A 21,475-nucleotide genomic window follows, 5' to 3' on the forward strand; every position below is an offset into this window, starting at 1 on the left:
GGTCGTGTGCCAAATGCTCTGCTCTCCTACTTACTATTTAAAAAGAACACTATAGTAAATAAGAGTTTGAAATGAACTGAACTGGTTATTGAAGAAGAATCACCCCTGGTACCTGGGGGGCATTGCTGCAATGCAGCCATCACCAACAGAGCCCTCAGCCTGCAGCACAGCCAGATGTGCAGCCCCTGCCCTGCACCACTGCAGGGCTCCATCCCCAGCCAGGCTGAGCTCCTGCAATTGCCAGTGATGTCAAAGGGCGCCCTTTGGGGACTGGGCAACACCACAACTGGATGCCTCCTGTTGGAGCCAATTATTCTGATGTAACAAAATTAAGGTTAATCCAAGACATTCTTTAGCTGACTCACTTTACAAGCCAAACTGATCTGCAAGCTTGTTCCACTAAGTGAGGATGAAATGTACAGGCAAATTTTTTTTTTGTTTTCTTAATTTAAATTTATTTCTAACAGACAAGCTTCTGTCAGTCAAATAATTAGATGATAAATTAGGTCTGTATTACATTTAAGTTACACAACTACATTAAACTAGAGAAGATCAAGGAACTTCTGCCCGTTTTGGAGAGTCATTTTCCACTGTCTCCTATTTTAATAAAAACTGAGATGATAAAATATTTATCGTAACTGATTTAAAAGAGAAACTGATATTTTTAGGTACATTTTGGTACTATCTGGATTTATTTGACTAGGCCTGGCTTAGCAGTATCAGAAGGTTCCTCAAGTCACAGAAAAAAATTGTCACTGCAGTTTCAGTCACTCACTTTACACCACATCAAGAGCAGAGGGGAAAAACATTTTCTTTTGTAGGACTAAATTTCAGTCTACCCTAGAACACGGTAGAACTTTAACAACATTCTTTAAATATTAAATCTCTGTAGGTACTATGAAAAAATTCAAAAGCAGTTATGCATCACTTCTTTCATTACTAAAAGTAACTGTGAACTTGTACAGAAAGCTGAAGTTGGATGTGCAATTGGAAAGTACCCCCTCCCCAAAGCCCCCAAACCCACGCAGCTTACAGAAAGCAAGCAGTTCTTTTTGATGTTTACTGCAGTGGTCCTGAAATTAATATAAATGGATGTGTGACGTGCGAATGGGAGAGCCTGGAACTAATTCTGTTTTATAGAATACAAACCCTTCAGCAATTGGGGTACCTAATTATTTTGATGATAGGTGAAATTTTGCCTTGATCACACAGTACCCAGCTGTGAATCTGTTTTATAACAGAAAATTTCACAGCATGTAACTGGTCTTTAAAATTACGCTGTAAACATGCAAACACATGGCACCACTAAAACAAGCATGTTTTTAAAAGCTCTTTTTCCTTTAAGCATTTTTGAGAAGGGTGGAATGAAAAGGAAGAAAAAGGGAAGTGAGCAATGCTACAAATAGATTTGTTTACTGTGTAATGCTTTTAGCATATTTCTGATCTATAAAAAGCTCAACTACATTTTTTCGGAACAGTTCACATTTTTAAAGAAACAAAAAGAGATGGATTGAATTATTTCACCCTTCTTGGGGATTAATCTGAAAGTAGTTTCCTTTTCATTGTTACTTACACTACAGCTGTGCTCAAACTCCTTTTCCTTTAGAAAAAAAGTTGAAATTTTGAGCCTGCGCACACTATGGTTCCACATTCCAACAGCTTCCTCCCAGTCCTCTGCCAGCATCTGCTATTGAAGACTACTTCCAATTTACAATAAACAGCTTTTCCAGACCAGAACACTTGAAATTCAGTCCTTCTCGACTGCTTTTCCCATTCAATCTCCCTATTCACCATTTCAAGGAGAAAATGGTTCTGCCAATTATTACACATCTGGAAAAAATGCATGTATAAGCTGAAACGCTCTCAGCAGAAAGTTTCAGCTTTCTGCATATGGTCACAGCAGGATTTTATGGGCCACTGACCAGGCCAAAGTCTAAGTTTTCCCATCTTTTTCCTCCCCCTCATTTCTGCCCACCCCCACTCCAACACTCTAATTGGAAACCCATAGCAGGTGCAAGCTGTCTGCCATCTTTCCCTCCACAAGAATCTCAAGTGGTTTCTTCCTGATAAATATCAGTCTTCCAGCCCAGCTCTGCCTCAGCAGCCTCTACAATAATTTCAATGCATTAAGCTGGAGTTGCTTTGCATAAACATACACATATTTCATAACATCATTACCATGGATGCTTGTCTGCTGGCTGTTACAAGGCTGGATGCTCCATAGTTTGAGTTCAGGCTGCCAATTGGCCCATTGTGGGATGGTCCCAACAAACTGTGGATGTCTCCATGGGCAGCTGAGAGGCTCGTGGAAGGCCCCACGGCGTGGTTCCGCAGCACGTGGATGGCATCGTCCAGCCTGTCCAAGCGATCCTCCATGCGGGACTGCTGCAACAGGGACAGCGGCAGCCATTACTGAATGAATCCCCTGGCTCTCCCACACAACACAGTCTAGCTCGGAGGTATTAAAGATACAAGGTGAAATGTGGTATCAAAATAGTATCAAAAGATTTTGAGAGCACCTACCAGCACTACAAACAAACAGGAAAAAGAAAATATTATCTGGAGATTTTGTTCAAGATAGCATTCATTCCACAAATAGGTGGCAGCTTTGAAAGTGAAGCTTATTATAAGGTTAATGTTACTCAGCTGCTATTATATTGCATGAAAAGAAAAAAAGGAATTGCTACAAAATAAGCTAATGCAGGACAAGAAAGAATGATCGTAAAATCAGCCTCACCATGCTGGAAACAATTAAGAGAGGCAGTGGTTTTTTGAGAATCTGCATTACAAAAAAAACTGGACGAAACTTCAAGTTACCATTTTTTAAAATGGACCTTCAAACAGATTAGGTATTTCAGAGATAAAAGCGAGTTGTGTTACTGTCGAAGTCTGTCTTAAAATTACTTTCTTTTAATTACTTTCTTTTATTAAAAGGAATACCAAAAAAAAACCCAAAGCAAAACCAATTCTGACATTGCAGCTCTAGAAACTGAAATAGCAGGATGTTGGAGTCAAAAGATGGGTCACACACTACACTAATTTAAGTTTTTAATGGGGAATCCGAAGGAAGCGTTAATTGAAACACAAAAAGGCACCATCTAAAGTGAAATAGTACCTCACAGACATCCTTTAAGAAGGACATTGCATCTTGCAAATGCTCGTGAAGTTGCTGTTCAACTCGATTTTTCTGGCAAAGTCAAGACAGAACAGGAAGCAAAGCACAGGTTAAGATTAATCCAAAAAAGAGGTGAGGAAACAGCTGATGTGCATGTCAGCAATAAATTGTTAGTCAAGTTAATGCAACAGAGATCTGATTATATTAAGATAAGAAAAGGCTAATATTTAACACTGCAGTTATGTTAGGATTCTAAGATGTACATAACCATTATATTTAATTGCAAAAATACTGAAGAAAAGAAATCTGATTTAACTTATAATTTATTCTTGTTAGACAGAAAAAAATAGAAATTATATCTGTGGAAACTAGAAATATTAAGCAAGTAATCAAAACCTTCCCTCAAATTTTCCCTGTTTCCTTCCCAATATTGTATCGGAAATGTAAGAAGGAAGTCAGTAAGTGAAATCCTCTGCTGAATCCTCAAAAGAAGAAAATTTACAATGCTGTAGATTACTGCCTGTGTGTTTTTCTGTAAAATGTTTAATTAATAAATGAACATTCCCAACAACAAATAATAATTACAAATAAAATGTATTAATACTTTAATAGCAGTGTAATGCACACAAGCCCTGGAGACAGCCATTTGAGGGAGAGAGGGGCAAGCACAAGTAAATGCGGAGGCATGAAGTCTTTATCTTTCTCCAGACTGAACTTTAGATAAGAATTAGCTATGGATTTGTGAAAAGGTACCAGAATCTCATAACAGCGCTTTAGCACCAGCTGTCCTCAGCACAGAAGCCTGATGCCCAAGGAACAGATGGTGAAAGACACACCCTGCACGTCTTATATTGTTCAACTGAACAGGCCATTTGTTAGCAAAGAATTCATTTGTAATGCTATCCTACTGTTTCCTTTAATGATATGCAGGATTTATACAAAACCAAGCCTTCAACTCCTAAGTAAAAAGTACTATGTTGCTTTCAGCAATTCTTACCAAGGAGTGTAGAGAGTTTTCATAGCTGGGAGATGAGGGGGCTTGTCCTCCACTCCTCGACCACTGACTGGCACCTGTCAAAATTGTCTAGGTTAGTGCACAGATTTACACAGCAGAAGTGGGAAGCAGAGACTGTATTTCTCAACATAATTAAACCCAACATATTCTGCATAAAGGTAAGCTAACATATGGGTATACAAAGGAGGACAAATTCCTTCATTCTGCCTTACTGAGGGATAATTTTCATATCCTGGCATCTGCAGGGTTAGATCACTGTCAGTGACAAAAGCGGTGACATCGTCCAAGTACTTCAACATTAAAAAGTGGACTAAGTACACACACACACACACACACCATATTTGAAATACCTGCTTCTGCATGTGTCACCAAAAAAGACCTGCTGAATTCTTCTTCAGATTCTGTTCAGTATATGAAGGTATATGTATTTTATATTGTATATGTATTTTATATGGTTAATATAAATACACAACAAAAATATTTGAAGTCATCAAATAGGCACCAAGTTAAGGAGAACTGGAGAACCATTTTTATGACACCTCTCTACTAAATGCAAAAACTTAAAACTGGATCTCAAAGCTTTATCTAGTCTAGTAATATACCATACCATTTTAAAATTAGAAGAGTAAAAATATATCTAAGTCATTCCCATTTGGTATTTCAGATATACTTAAGGTAAATCATAGCAGAAGAACTCATTGATTGTGCAACAAATTGACAATTAAATTCGTATTACCTATACACTTCAAATTCAAAAACATAGCCATTCTAATCTGACATAAATATACCTAATTATCATGTAAATTTTTTAAATAATTAGATGTGAAATGTAATAACTAATAAAGCAGTACTTTTAACACAAAGCCTGAAGTAGTACAACATGCATTTTTCTCACCAACTAATAATGCATCTTTTATAAAGATACTACATGAAATTCTATGGCCATTAGAGACAGCTTCCTTTCAGCCATACAAATGTAATAATAAAGCAATTACATTAATAAATTATGGATATACAATCCAACGCAGCTCATTAAAGGAAGAGCCTGTGGGCTTGTTCTTTCAATAACAGCCAGAGCTGTGCGTCTGGAAAACTGGGAAAAGGTTTAATAACATTACAGTTCCTTTGTTCAGAGAGCTGCAAGTAGTTACCTTTTAAAGACAAGGTTTTATTTAACAAAAAGAGTACAGCTTGCATAGCTATTAAAATTATTAAAATACCTAAATATTTCCTTTCTAATTAAAAAATAATAAAAATCTCCTATTTCATGAAAGTCCAGAGCTGCCATAATTGTGCTGGAACTCTCTTTTAGAATACAAAGAATTCAGTGAGTAAGTTTATAATTACCGATTTTCACTTCACACAGCTACTCTGGGTCTGGACCTGTAGTCTCCGTCTGCATTGCTCTCATTCCTGAACTTGGGAATAAAGCTTGGAGTCCCACTTATTTCTGCATAACCGTTAATGAAAAAACTATGGAGCATTTTGGTTTAGCATAATGTTCAAATTTTTCCTTGCCCTTACTCCATTTTTAGAGACAGGACTGTGGTCAGGAGCACTGCTGCTATCAGACCTCAGAGCACTGCTCCCTGCAGCACAGGGATGAAGCAGGAGGGTGGCCAGGTGAGCAGCAAGCGGACTGAAATCCCGCGCACCTCTTCCGTTTGTTTGGGGGCTTTAACTGAACAAAGTCCTATTTCTGCAGTGTAAGCCCAGAACAAAACTGTGAGTGGGGCATCTCACGAAGGAGGCAAAAAGAAAAGAAGGGAGGGAACAAGCAACCCAAGTGTGACCTGCAGCTTTCAGTGACACCTCGGCAGCGCCGGGGCTCCTCCCGAGCGGTGGCACTCTGCCTCCATGGCTGCACGTTGCCAGATGGCACCGATTTCCTGCTTGCCTCATTCCACTCCCCCTCCTAGAAGTTTGTGCATGAAATCCACCAATTATGTTAAAAAGCATCCTGGCACCACAAGCCCTGCAATTAACAACTGCAGCTTTTAGGGCAGCACCAACACAGCAGCATTAAAAAACAAATAAGCCAGGCAAGTGTTAGGATTTACAGGGGTCACCGACAGCAATCACTGCAGTATTGTTCCTACCCCCAGTCTCCCCAACACTAATCCTCTGGCTCCCCTTTCAAACACACTCAGAGCTGCAGAGGGCTGGCTTTGCATCCTCAGAACCCACCAAACCTCCTGAATGCCTCTGATCCTGCACAAGGATTCTTAAAATACCGAGGCTCCCACCATTCAGATCCCTATATAAACTTCACATGCGTGTACACAATCATTAAAACTATGCAAGATGCTCAGCTCTGGGCATGTTTATGTAAAATTAGAAATTAAATGAGGGCAAGGCAGGCAAGACACGCACTATTGTCTCATAATACTTGGGGGTTTTCATCAAGTTGTTCTCCAAGCTTTTACTTAACTGAATTAAAAAACGTCATTAATCCTCATTCAGCAACAGAAGAGCCAAGGAGTCAGCCATGAGCTTATGAACCCCAAGGTCTCATGACGTTGGTCTGTGTCAGTGCTCCTACCCTAACTCACAATTAAAGCATGGGCAAATTATGACTTAAGCAATCTGTAATACTATGAATGCTAACTAAACAAATACCTAATTGCAAAAGGGGAAAATGACAACGAAGGCTAAAATGCTCCAAAATATATTATTTCGGTACACATAAAACATTTGTTTTATCTGCAATAACTTTTTGGGTCAAGACAGAAAATGGCTACCAGGAGTATAAATAGCAATAAATGCAGTAGTAATTACTTCACATTGTGCTTCACCGTGTTCTTAGTGACTCATCTGGGAATAAAGATAAAAGTCCAGATTCATAAATGAAGGTAATTAACTACTGGAGCAATTTACCAAAGGCTTGATAAATTCTGTATCACTGGAATTAAAGGGGATGGGAAGGCATGAATGTGAAGCAGATGCTAAGTTTGAGCCTGAAAAGGACTTCACTGTTATTTGTTTATGTCTACTACTGTCTTAACCATCAGAATCCAGAATAAGGAACGTAAAGCGCAAATTTTGTACATTTCATACAGGTTGCAACAGGCAAAGACAATAACAGCAAAAACACAAATTTAGTGACCTCAAACTTGTATTCTAAACTCAGAAATTAGCTAGTGCTTTCACGCTTACAAAACGAGGTGCAGTATCTCATTAGGCAACTCTTGAAAAAAACCTCTTTGGGTTCTTTATAATTTTAAATACTTGGAAATGTCAGAACTTCTTTCTTCCAGCCACAAAATATTTTCAATACTTGCTTTGATGTTAAAAAGAAAATAATAATAATTTTCTGGTCTGATCTGCCTTTTCAGTACAACAGAATACACAAAACATTTTTGTCAACTGTAATCACTGAATCAAAAATCCCATTAATCCCATCATTACTCAATTCAACATGGATTATTCAGTAATAGAAAAGAAATGCCCAAAGCAGCTGCTCAGGTAAGCCATGTCAGATATTCATTAATCCATTACATCCACAGAAAACCAGAGCAGTGTCCATTAAATAGGAGTGAAGCATGAATGATGGAGGCTTTGAGTGACACTGCATATAAAGATATGCATATTCACAGCCATATGATTATGACTGCATTTTGCATGCAATACCTTTACTAATTTATTCATCTAGATTACAAAAGCATTCAGCTAAGCTCATTCTGTACCCTTTTCACCTTAAGGTAATTTTATGGTTTTATAAGAAGCACAACAATTACAAAAAAGTGACCAATGGCCAGAAGCCTGCAGGGATATATTAAACAACAGAGAACATGGGAACAGACTGTTGTATAAATGTTAAATAATTTAACAAATTGCACTATAGGAAAGAAGAGGGTTAAAGTTACATCATCTTACTTGTAATTCTAGTTCTTTGTTAAACAACAAATTTAAGTCAATGGAGCTTTCACAGTCCTCTCTATATGGAGAACAGCTGTTCAACTTTTACTAGACAGCTGAGGCCACAGTGTCTGTGAAAGCTGCACTAGCACTAATAGCTGTAGGCAGCTGCCCACAGTTCATCTCCACACTGGAATGCTTCTGCCCACATTCACACTACAAATGCACAAAGCACAGGTGACAGAGGTGCCTGCAATACACAGCATTTATTTTAAAAAATGCCAGAAATTCTTCTCCCAGAGAATGAAAACATTCATGAAATATATGAATGAAAAGCTATCTTGTGTACAAGTTGGATAGTCTCATAGCCTACTGTATTTTCATTAGAGGGAACACACATCTGCTGTGTTTGTCACTGAAAGCTGCCGCAGAGCTTTAACATATAGCTCAAAAAAACCCCAAATCAAATCAAATCAAATCACTCTTCTTTCCCTCAACAGTGCAAATCCGTACAGATATCTTTATAGCCCTCATATGTATGGTCAGTTAATGCTTCCAAACATTATTTTAATTTGCTAATTTTCCAAGCAAGTTGCCAGGACTCAAGAGAGTGCCCCTAACAAAATGTCTATGAATCTGGATTTATAAATTTTCTTTTTTACAATGGAAAAATAAACAAAATGCACGAGCAGTTATGCAAGGAAGTTAATGCTGATTTCCAACAGGACATTTTCAAAACCACAAGCAAGGTATTGACAAATGACCAGTCTGTACCTGTAAGAGGCGATGGTGACCCAACTGGTGTTGATGGATTCGATGGAAAACTACTGCTGGTATGATCAGGAGAATAAATCTGATGACAGACAAAGAGATTACATATCAATATATGTTATAATACACAGGAAAAACACTATAAGAATTCTTTTTCATGTTTTAATTGTCACTCTTGATTCTGGATTGATAAAAAATGCAATTTGATCCTTCAATCATAGCTCTGCTTTATTACACTCAAGGCTCTAAAAATGTCCAAAGAACTTTCATTTTCAAGCAGCTGTCCAAATAAGCACAGTCTGTATTTGATAGTGACACAAGTATAACTGACCTTCCTGCTCATTTAAGAGCAGCAGAAATTACAGCCTTTTTGTCTCTGCAGGGGAACGATTCACATAAGAGTTCACAGTACACAGCTAATTATATCAAACAAAACTTCAGGAAAATGCCAATGAATGATGACTTTCCAAATTTTAGAGAGAGATTTTAGCAGTCAACACATGTTATCTGCTAAAAATTAATCCTTCACAAAAACACCAAGAAAGCATTTAGGCTCTCTTATTATTGGTACCTACCAAATAAAAAAAACTTGAAATTTTGTTCCTCTTGCAATGTATTGCAGCACATAAAATGCTTCTCTCTTATTTCAGTATCAATTGGCCTCTTGAGATACTAAACTTATAACGATTCTTTTCTTGCTAATAATAAAATTAAAAACTACTGGTAAAAATAGAAGACATAATGCTTAAAGCTTTAATTAAAAACTAAAATCTCAAGACACTGGGAAAATTCATTTTATGAAGGGAATTTAATAGATTTAGAGGCTGACTATGGACTTCAGAACATATTTTTATAGGTCATCAGTTCAAACCTGTTTTACTTGAGCAGAGACCAGGATTTGTTAGTCATCAGATGGCAGTTAAAAAAATCTTCACTGGCAGTGTGGTTGATGTCTCTTCACACAGACAATATGACATTTCAGCATTTAGCTGACAATAACTTCATTAAGTTCCATATTGTATTTTCTGAACGGACAAAACCAGGACCTGATAGACCACATGCTCCTTCCTGGTACATTGTACTTTTCCATTAGAAAAGACCATCAGTTCCCTAATGGAAATGCTTCCTCCTTTTCATACATGCTAGAAAGGAAATATATTTAGAACAAACTACCTCATACTACCGGAGGAAATTCATGCATTGTACATCAGCACAAAAATAAATCTTGGGTGTCAGTATAAGAACTGCAGAGAGTTTCAGACAGATAAGATACAGAAAATTAAAATAAAGTCAAAGGCTACAAAGTTTTCTTTGAAACTGCTCATTTTCCACGGGTGTACCTGCCAATTTTATTTTGCTGTATTTTATAACAGGGAAAATCTACAGTACAGCAAAGCCTCAACTAAAATACGAGGTCAGAATTCATTCTGCATGCAGTCCCTGGCTGCTGTGCTGTTAAATGACCAATGATGAACAACCCTGACACCTTCTGCCAGGCTTAAACGGTAACATGACTCATTTTACTGCAACAAATGAGACTCCTCCTCCTATCAGTCATGGTCCATTCCAATCAGTGGGGTGCCAATATGCCAGGGTCTAATGAAAAGGCTCTTAGACAAAAGCTGCACAATTGAGAGCCTGCAGAGCCAAACCTCGGAGCTGTTAGTCCAATTTTTTAAACACTACAGTGTACATTTCAGTTAGGCTTTGTTATGTTAATGTTATTGAGTCTAAAGCAACAAAGAAACTTAATTCATGAATTACTTTTAGAAGTCAACTTCCCTACATTTTCTTTTCTTTTGTGGAGGGACCAGTGGCTATTTAACTACCGAGACGGTACAAAGGCCTTTACCCCAGTGCTGAGGTAGGAATCAAAACATAAGTTATCACAAAGAGGTCTGATATAATCAACAAAGTTAAACAGTCCTCCTGTTTGATCTCCTCTAAATTAAAGACCAAGTGTTTTGATTTGGCATTAGGCAATGAAATAAACCAGATGTTTCTCCTGCCATATAACCCTCCATGGGCACAATCTTAAAGGGTTATTGTTTGGCAAATGTTCAGGGAAACACATTAGAAATGGCACGAATACCCAGATTTTCTTTTCTTTCTATCTATACTAGTTCATTATCCAAACTAATGCATAATCCACAGGGCTTTGGGAACTTTGTGTAAATACTTTCATGTACAATTCTCTTTCTTGCCTACCCTGAGATTAAGACCACAATTATCCAGGCTTAAACCTAAAATAAAAGAACCTTTGCAAATGTATTATCTGGCCTTACATGTTTAATCACATACTATTCTGTATGGTCTTTAATACCTAAACTGAAGAACAAATGTCGTATCCTCTGATGTTTCACACATGAAAGGCCTATTGTGAGATGTACATCAACAGAATTTTAGAACTAGAAATTCCTCTCAACAGTTGCAGCAGCAGCATTTAAAGCCAAAACCAGAAAGGAACACAGTGGCATCTTAGGGGAAAAAAAGGCGGCACGACAATCACAGTATTTGAATAAAACTTTGTTCAAACAGAAAAATATTCTTGATTTCCTAGCTGTCAAAATTCATGTGTGTCAGCTTCACCTGCAGGAGAGCCCAGCTCCCTCCTGGGCCCGCGGCAGCCGCGCTCTCGCCGAGGGAGCGCAGGGAGTGTGCTGGGTGCGCGTGCTGCGGGGTGCGGGGGAAGCAGATGGATGAGGCGAGGGATTTGAAGTGTGCAGACTATGGCATGCACTGATAGAGCAGATGGAATGCATCACCATCAGCTATGACAGAAATGATTTATGGAATGACCTGGCTGCTCCTGCCAAGCAACAACACGGGATGACAGAAACAAGTTTCTATGACAACCAGAGCCCACCCACCAGTTAGATTAAACATTTCTGCCCTGACTTCCACTCGCAATATATTTAGTTTTTCCTCAAAACATCAGCCTGGCTTTCTCAGCTAGTGACTTGGACAAAAATACCTGAAAGGATGAGAAAATCATTTAGAAAAGGAGAGCAGTGGAAAATGTCACGAAGTCCCGCAGGTCTAACTGGCCAGCGTGTCAGACTTAACAACGAAATCTTGTTCCGGCTGCAGAACAGCAGACACCCAAATACATCTGCAGAGCAATGAACAGCCTGCAGTATGTGAGCACTGCCATTGCTAGGAGGAAAAACGATCCCAGCTCTTTTCTGACAGGTCTCAAACAGAGCAAAAGGGAGCGTTAACTGCCCTCTGGACTCCCAAATTGTTATCTACTTGCTGAATCCCTGAAAGCAACAGGGACATTTTTCTCCTCAAAGCCAGTAGGTCAGAGTTCTCCTCCCCAATATGGACATTACAGACATTATCAGATCTGGTAATCTTTTAACATATGACCCTGTGAGGGATGCGAGGGTAACAGGATCTGCATGAACATGCACATTTGCATTCACTGGTATGAGGTGAGGGATGCAGAACCCAACACAGGGACGGTCATTCAGGGCTGCAAAGTTTGCTCTGTACAAGAAATACGAAGTGCTTCCCCAGCCACCATTCCTAATTCTGAAAATTTCTGCTGCTGTGTATCAATTACTCTTTTATAAAAAGCACATCTGATTGTAGTAATGAAAAAATAATTACTGTATGCATGCATATGGAAACAGAACTTACAGTAGATTGAAGATACTTACCATGTTTTACATTATTCCAACAGGAGTTAAAAGTTTAAATTTATGCATATAAACCATTCTAAAGGCTCTTCCATAGATTATAGCTATACAATACAGCATTCAAAACCTCTCCGTTTTCTAAGGCCATTGAGAAAACGTTTAAAACCTTGAGGCAGGATCTGCTCTAAGACTAATGTTAAAAATATTTGACTTCACCTAAAACACTACAGAAAAAAAATTAAAATCAACTTTTTATGATTATCTTTTACTCTGTCTAACCCGCTTTATAAACCAGATCCGCCTTAAATCTTTTGATCACCTGAAGAAAAAGCAATTCAGAATGAGTCTTCTTCAAATAAAAGCATTTTAGCTTGCATTTAAAAAGGACATTTTTCTAGTAAAAGAAATTGCATCATAGTATATTGTCTTGCCTTCATATGTGAAAATTCCTGATTTGATATTATGAAATGAATGACACATAAATAATAGATTAAAATATGTGTTTCAGATCTGAATATTCTAACTGCTACTTACAGATGCCAACGCCTTTCCAAGTGCATCACCTGTCTGTGAGCTTCCAGCACCATTTCCTCTGTTTCCTGTAATGTGGAAAGTAAACCCAACACTTATTTTTAAAGTTGAAATTTTATTTACTTTTATTATTTTATTCATCACATAGAGTTGAGCAACCACTTTTTAAATTGATTTTCTGAGGAAGTCAGTGTCAATAGAATCAGTTCTCATTAGACTTAAAAATTTAATTAAAACAATTAGATTTACATTTAGATGCTCTTCTCTTAAAAGTCAAACACAGTACCACTGTGATAACTTAAGGACCAACAAGTGAAAGCAGCTAGAAAAAGACAAATTATTTTCTTGGATCATAGTCTAATTTTAATGAAATATGAAAAAGAAAATCAAAATCAGAAAATTACATTATTGCAGCTCATTTTTAAACTGCTATCATGAAGTGCTGCACGTTTAATTAATTCTTAAAGCCAAATTCACAGAACAGTTCCTTGTGTGTCTCCTTGCTCCCCCTGCTCTAATTCCCTGTGTTGTGCTCTCATCTTTAGTTTAAGAAGTCCCTGAAAAGCTCTGATGCACCAAGCTTTCTGTCACCCCTGCTCTCAGTTGCATGTCAGCAGCTTTGCGTGCCCTTTTGCTCCACACACCATTAAGCCAAGAGGAAGTCTGAAGCCCTGCCAATTGGAAACACAGAGAGGAACTGAATCCTCAGAAATATCTGCTTTGCTGTAGAAGACAGACCCTTTAAAAGCAAATCTTCTTTCTCCAATTATCAACTTCTAAAGCCAAAAAATGTATTGAATGTGAATGTAAGCCATTCACATCAGAAATCTAAATAATGCAATGCTCACTGTTTCCAAGTTTGTGACAAACTTGGATTTTCCAGCCTACATTTCCCATGCAGATTCACTAACTGGGTTCTGTTTAAAGATCTTGGTCTAAAACATGTTCCCAAATCAAAGCTAACATAGTCACCCTAACTAAATTCCACTTCCTTAAAATGAAGCTAAGTGCAAATCCTATCGAACCAACACGGAGCATCTACAAGCATTTCACTTCTACAGCCATATCTCAAGGTCAGCAAATATGTGCAAGGAACAGATGATCATCCTCTATTTCTTTCTTCCTAGGTGAGCACAGAGGAGGCTAAAGCAGCCACCATACTGGCTACTCTGTAATCTCTCAGACTGTTAAGAGAGGAATTTACGATGCACTTTATCAGCCTCCCCTTGGAAGCAGCCTTCCTGCCTTTCTCCAGAGCAGCTCTGCAAACTTCAGTGCCAGAACTGCCCACATGGGCCCGCACATGTACTGAACTACGGAGGGACAGTGGCCACTAAAGCACAGCCACCCAGTCCCTGAGCACAGGCTTGACTGCGAAAGCAAATAAATGGGAAAGTCTTAAGCTGACTGAAAAACAATTTGCCTTATGTCAGCCATACTGAGGATAGAAATATCACAGTGGTGAATTCTTCCTGATCTACAAGCGTGTCATAAATTAAATCTTACTAATTTTGTGCGTCATGCAGCCCTAAATTTCATTTTCTTGTAAAATGAAAAAAAAAAAATCAGGAAGAACTTTTTACCCAGAATATTATCTGATCCATTGACAGGTGGAGTGTGTGAGGCAGCTACATAAGGTGAACTGCTGGTACTGCCACGATGGAAGCTGGACATCGGAGGAAGACTGGCATTTATATCTGTAGGTGAGACTGAATGGGGGGGATAGCTCTGCAGAGAAGAGAAGCAGACATAAGACATTAAGTAGTCCTTAAATAAATGTTGATATTTTAAGATACCAAACACGTAACACCCAGCTCTTTATTACAGAAGAAAGGGATTCATCCAACCTCTGAACGGACCACTACACAGCCAGATTTTTATTTATACAACAGACATAACTAAAAGGACATAAATCTAGTAATACACAAAGTTTGTGATTTCTAACTGGGTTTTTACCTGACATACATGAGCAGCAAACGAGAAGTTAATTCTCATCAGTTAGATCTCCATACACAGCTATAAACAGACTAACGTGTGCTGAGTCTTACCAAACGGTCGTGTGTGTGCAGGCCGCCGTAACTGCCGGACTGGGACATGTGGGAAGAGGAGCCTCCAAGCATCCCACCATAGCCAGGCTGGCTCATGCCATTGGATGAACTCCAGAGGTCAGAAGAATTGTGGGTCCCATCTTTTTTTGTAGTATTTTTTCAGCAGAAGAGAAAATAAGAAAAATGCATTTAATGAAGAATACTAATTTCTCTGTTCCTTTACAAGATTATTTGAAACAAATACAGAATTCAGTTACCAAGACTAATATCAGTGGAGAAATGGTGACCAGTTTATACTGCATCTTCTATTTTCATACCACCACACTGTTGCTATATTTATTTTTAAAAAACCAAAGAAACAACAGAGGCTTTATAGCTGAAATATAATCCAACCACAGCTGAGAAAATACCACGCACTTCTGCTAATTACACAGACCTTCAGCAAGGCCAGATTTAAATCAAGAGTGTTGATAAAAAGTCCAGACTGAAAGAAATAATAAAAAAGGAGGTGGAGGGATAAGAAGTTTGGCCAAACAGAACTCATCATAAACATATACTGCAAAACACCTATTTACCTAAAACAAGCAATTTATAGTCTAAGATACCCTAGCACCACAAAAATATAAAAACATTTCAAAATAGCAGATTTAAGTAGCTGAAATGACTACATTACATAAGCCTCAGCCTGTGTGTCAGTGCAGTTCCCCTTCCCCTCTGTAGCACAAGTGAAGTGCTCTGTGAATTCCTGTTCTGAGACACTGAGCTCTCAACGTGCTCCAAACCCTCACCAGACTGCAGCACGAGCTAATTGTGTGACGTGAGGCTGAGGAAATGGATTCTGCTCTTGTTTCGTTCAGTGCAACCCCCTTTTTTCTGGCATGCTGGATATACAAGCATTTGAGAACATAAGACTGTTAGCTGATATTGTACAGTCAAATTCCAGAAGAGTCAATAAGCCCCCACCTCATTTTTCTCTATCACTCCAGTGTGCTGCTCTGAAGCCCCTACAAATCAAAGGATGGGAATTCTGTCCATCTGGCCTGGTGTGTAATCCCTTTAAATTTCAGTCAGCAATTAATGTCATGAGAAAAACTTTACATCAACAGACAGTTCCCTTCATCTAGCTGTTTCAAAAGTATATAAAACCTAACCATAGGCTCTAGCACAATATGCTCTCTTTACACTTCTCCATTCACCAGTAAACGGTGTCTGACTGCAGATTTCTGCCTAAAGGACAAGTGACATTTTACCCACCTTGCATAAAGAAAGTGCTAGCAAACATACTGCTTGGTGGCTTAGGAGATGGGTAACTTGGAGATTCTCTGTTGAAATCATCAGAACTCGGGGATGGTGCATACACCTACATATTGGAGGGCAATAAAAGCAGGTTAGCAATAACTGGGTGTCGTGCATAAAAAAAACCACAACAGCATACAGATATAGAGAGAGAAAGCACAAATAAAAAAAGAACAGTGTAGCAAGCCGCAGCATTTGTTGCCCTTGTTTTATTTGCTTTTTAGCAAGTTGCCACAGTACAGAGGAACTACAGTAGAATGATCCTAACAACACACTTTCTGGTGTGCCAACTCAGCCAGGTGGCCTGATAAAAGCCTGAATGCTGATTTTGCTTTCTAAGTACATGACTCGCACAGACTTGTTGCTCAAGATAAAAAGCAAGATAAAACAACTGGGCCCCAAACAAATTTTATTTTAAAACAACTGTATGCCTATTTGAATATTTAATTAGCTGGCATCCCAACAATCAGAAAGAAAAGAACATCCAGTGACAAATGGAAAGGTTTTAATGCAGCCGTTTTATCACCCATTCAGAAACTTGCACGCCTTTGGAGAGCCATCAGAAACAGAGCATGCATGTCCTCAGGAATAATCCTAAAACTGCAACACCAACGACGTAATTTTCACACTGGCCTAGCATTAAAGAAAAGCAATACTATTGTTTTTTCAGTGTTAACACACCAGTGGAATGCCCGTTCTCAACTTGTGAGCAACAAATATTCTTTTCAAGTTAAAAACGTAAGATGCCAAATAAACATAATGACTCAAAGTCTTTCACTGCAGCAACTCTAAGAAGAAATATAAAGCGTATTCAGGAATAAGTTCAGTAAAATGAACAAGGCCCAGTATTCACAGAGTCGAGGACTTTACCCGTAAGTAGTTGTTCTATACTGAATATTGCAATGATTAGTGTGTGTTAGAAGAGAAATTAAATAAAAAGCAAATTAACATATACAACAGCAAAAAATATAAAAAATGTAACATTGAAACTGGAGCATCTTTTTCCTATGAAGTAAAAACTGTGGTATTTTTAACTGTTTATCTTATTTGTTAAATACAGATGACTTACTAAATACATATATGATGAATAATTTCACAACTTTAAGGCTTATATAATGCAGCTTCAAAAATGCACTGTGCCCTAACATTCAAAAGTGATTATTTTGATCCCCTCCTATGCACGTACAGACACACATATGTTTCTACGGCATTCACAACTCTCCCTGGTCTTTCTGAGATGTTGTTTACCAAGCAAGAGAAGGGCCAGGAAAACCAAGCCAACCAACAAAAAAGCCTAAGTTCCCCTAAAAAAAGAACCATTGTCCTCCCAGAGGCGGACTGTTCTGATAGGGACATTGAGGATAGTGAAGTGGGCAAGTCCCGCTCCATTTGCATCCCAATCCCCCTCCTCCCGCTGCCGAACGCTTTTGCAGCGCTGCTGTTGTGGGAACAAATGGCCGGGATGTGCCTGAGCCAGCGCCTCTGACATCACCCGCGCCCAGGCACGGCGCTCTCGGCCTCGCTCCCAGCGGCACCGCTGCAGCAAAATCCCCGCAATCCCACAACGGGGGAACCGGGACAAGGGCACAGCTGTCGGGATGAGCCCTGCCATGAAAAGGGCAGCAGGTAAACAGACACCTGGTTAGGAGGAGTCAAGTGGAAAACTCAAAACTTTAAGTTACGTGCTTGTTTACCGTTGGTTTTTATTGACAACAAATGAAATTTTTTTCGGAAGGAAAGCCTTTCGGAAAGCTGCTCAATATTTTACTCGAAATTTTTCAGTTTATGGAATAGACGTAAAATAGAGATGCTTACCAGACCTGAGTGACAGAATGACAATACATCCTGAGCAATGTTCGCAGTACATATGTATTTACTCTATATGATGAATGCATGTATATTCCATGCCTGGGACATATTTTAACAGAAATGTCACTCTGTCAAATTGTAAATACTCGCACTTATAAGACTGCAAACATATTAGGTAAAACTGGGCTTAATTTACAAGTTCTCTGTTGTGCAGAATAACACAGCATATGCTATAGCTGATGGATAATCTATCACTGTCACAGGACAGCAGTGGAAACAAAGCTTTATGACATTTAGCACTGCCATGGAGATGTACACTGATTAATGCGAAGTCACCTACAGTGACGAATTCTACTTCTTTTAAACTGCAACGTTATCTACGAGATTTGTAAATACAAGCTTCAGACAGAAATTTTAACATTTTACATAACTGGGTGATTTATAAAAACTGATTAAACACTATCTCAGAAGGGGAATTAAAAGCTCCTACAAATGTATAATTTACAAATATGTATGTACAAGCCATTAACATAATAAAAATGTTATGAATTATATAAACGTAAAAGAGGCCCTTCCAAACAGCTACATGAAAGTCTTAGCACAGACACATAACTTCATATACTTTCTGCTTGTTTTGGTATCTTAACTATAGCTTGCAAAAACATAGCTGCAATGTTATGAAGCTGCACTTGTGCCAGTCTAGATTTTTCAGATCAAAGGGTTCTTGCGGCAAAACACAACTGATGTGGTCTCAAAGACTTCATTAACTCCAGATGTGGGGAAATAGCCAGCCAATTCCACAAAAGGAGCGAGTCTCTTTTAGTTACAATCAGAACTACCCACAAATTAAAACCAGGCCTCTGATGTCATCTGATCACCTGCAGATGAGCGCCGGGTTTTTTCTGGTTAATGACCTAATCATAATTTTTGTGCTGCGTTACTACAAACAAAATTTAAAAGCAAAAGAGAAATTTTACTAAAATTAACCCAAAGTCTATGAGATGCAAAATACAAAGGTTTTAAATAAGAAAGCTGACAAAAGGGATGAAATTTTATTTTTAAGTGGGGAATGCATCAGGGCAAGCGGCCAGCTCGCTCTGAAAGGCCCACAAGCAGTGGGACCCCTCCCCAGCCAAACGTGCCCGTGGCTGCTGGCATGGCCGTGCAGCGGCTCCCCAGCAGGACTCGGTGTCCTACTTAAGGGCTTTCTCTTCTGCAACAGCTGAGTAAGGCAGTTAAAAATATGATGTGGCTGCTCAAGACGGCCTCTTTTAGCTATTAAACTGATAACACTGACATCCAGGAGGCATCAAACCAGTTTTTCCTGGCTGACATTCCCGCTAAGACAAGGAAGGAATACTGTTAAAAGGTCAGCCTGTTAGCAGTCTCCTTGAAGAGGGCTGTCTCGAGCAGGTAGAAGAGGAGCCCATCTTTAATCCCCTCCAAAGCACTGTGGCCAAAGGCACCGAGCGTGCCTCCATGCTGACAAGCAAAACACTCTCCCATTATGAATGGGAAATTCCCTCCCGATAAACGCAAGCCAAAACCAGTTTTTTTACATGACTTATCAAGTCTTGGACTCGACTTTTTTGGAGCTGTGCTAATATATACATCAATCCTAATGCTGCAGTGCTCCTGAAGGGCTGAAAGCCTCCGCTGAGGCAAGCAGGACAAACGGGCTGCAGAGGATGTCAAGTCAGAGACCCACATCAGTCTCTCCTGCACCCTTGAATTGGTTTACATCTCTCCAGAAGGAAAAGAAGGATGACAATTCAGATTTCTTTATCTGGGGTAGTGGCGGGCCTGACTTCAGAGCTGAGAGACATTAGATGTACGACATCTGATTTTTGATTTGGGTTTTTTTAAAAATTTGTTTGATTTATTTAACAAAACAGAAACATCATCCCAGTTCTGAAATCTGCCTTGGTGATTACCACAGGTAATGAACACTACCATGAAACTTATATGGACCTAATATATCTAAAACATTTCAAATATTACTCACTGTTGCCTCTTTAATAATACAGGTGCCAATAACTTCAACAATAATTTGAAGATCTGGGTTTACCAAATTTTATGCTACATAAAACTTCCAAGTCTTGTTCTATAAATGCATTTAATAAATATAACACTTGGAGTCCTGTTGGCATCCATCCTCTCAGGCAATTTTCCTGTTTCAAATTCTTAAATATTTATCACCGTTTAATATTAATGTTAAAAGCAGATTAAAAAACCAGCAGTGAAGCAACCAAACTTACTTCCTATGAGCTCATGCTATCTCAAGACCAAGGCTCCCATCACACACACTGTTTATGAAATTATGAATTATGTTACTCATTTAAGCACAGTTATTAGCAATTCTTGGAAGTTCAGGAAAATATTTGTCAAGCTGCTTGAGACAGAATTTTTTGAAACCAGTAAAGATGAATAACCTATTCTGTAGCTTGTAAACTCTGCTAAGTAGCCTATCTGCATTCCATCAGCATCAGTCATGCAAGTGCGCGCTGATGAATGATTTGTACATGTGGCAGAACTTTACAGACTATTATCTGCAGGTTTTGCAGCAAAAGCTAATTTTGCTGAAAGGCAGTTCTAGGAAAAGGAAACTTGTTTTCATGTTTACTGTATTTCTGACAAAATCATATACTAAAACTTCAAGAATGTAGAATATTCACTACAGTTTTCCATGTTCCTCTTTACAGCAAGACAGAAGCTTCAAAAAAAACCCCCAAAATCCAACCAAACCCAAGATCCCGTCTAAATTCTTGTCTAACTAATATTTAAGCAAGATGATAAAATGAAGAGCCCTAGTGTACTAAGTCAGTATCACCACATCCTCAAACATACTTTTGTTTCCAATACCAGCTGTAAAGGTTCATGTATATAAAAAACCCTTCTCACCATCCAAAATGAAAATACAAGACTCCTTTAAGAAAACACTCCTGTCCACAAATCAAACTGTATTTTTTAAGGATGGTATAAAATTCAAACTTCTTAGAGTAGCTAAACTGAATTCCATCTTAAATAAATGTTTATGCAGTTTAGGCATGCTATACATGCCTATTTGGGTATTTCTGAAATGCAGAATCCCACTGTAATGATACATAGCACAAGCACTTCCCAGCTTCTTCCCTAGGGAAAGACAATTTTAAAGTCGTGTTAAAAAGCAAGAGACAAACTTAGCAAAAATCTCAAATTCAGTACAGAGAAACTTCTTGGCCTGGTTTGTTTTTTTATTATTAGTAGTAGTTTTTATTTTTATTGTAGTGTGAACTACAGAGGGAAAGAAAAAGAAGGTAAGGCAGCGAAAACAACATTAGGAAGAAATATGTGTTTATATAGTGCTTGAAGATTCTTTTTATATTTTATTTCCTAAGCAAAATCTCTT

General features: G+C 38.5%; 1 protein-coding gene across 11 annotated transcripts in view; it reads right to left on the reverse strand.

Moving 5' to 3' along the window:
* The window catches only part of TCF12 (transcription factor 12), a 160,466-nt gene that overhangs the window by 13,249 nt on the left and 125,742 nt on the right, over window positions 1–21,475 (reverse strand). For 5 of the 11 annotated variants that reach the window (XM_064722648.1, XM_064722645.1, XM_064722646.1 and 2 more), the window contains 8 exons: window positions 16,237–16,342; window positions 14,983–15,122; window positions 14,518–14,662; window positions 12,938–13,002; window positions 8,763–8,841; window positions 4,113–4,186; window positions 3,116–3,187; window positions 2,179–2,385 (listed from right to left, as the gene is read on the reverse strand). In XM_064722648.1, the coding sequence (XP_064578718.1) occupies window positions 2,179–2,385; window positions 3,116–3,187; window positions 4,113–4,186; window positions 8,763–8,841; window positions 12,938–13,002; window positions 14,518–14,662; window positions 14,983–15,122; window positions 16,237–16,342 (888 nt within the window). The remainder of the gene's footprint in view (window positions 1–2,178; window positions 2,386–3,115; window positions 3,188–4,112; window positions 4,187–8,762; window positions 8,842–12,937; window positions 13,003–14,517; window positions 14,663–14,982; window positions 15,123–16,236; window positions 16,343–21,475) is intronic. The other 6 variants (XM_064722652.1, XM_064722649.1, XM_064722656.1 and 3 more) reach the window with 3 other exon arrangements.

The sequence above is a fragment of the Zonotrichia leucophrys genome, chromosome 10, assembly GCF_028769735.1.
Source record: "Zonotrichia leucophrys gambelii isolate GWCS_2022_RI chromosome 10, RI_Zleu_2.0, whole genome shotgun sequence".
Taxonomy (NCBI): domain Eukaryota; kingdom Metazoa; phylum Chordata; class Aves; order Passeriformes; family Passerellidae; genus Zonotrichia; species Zonotrichia leucophrys.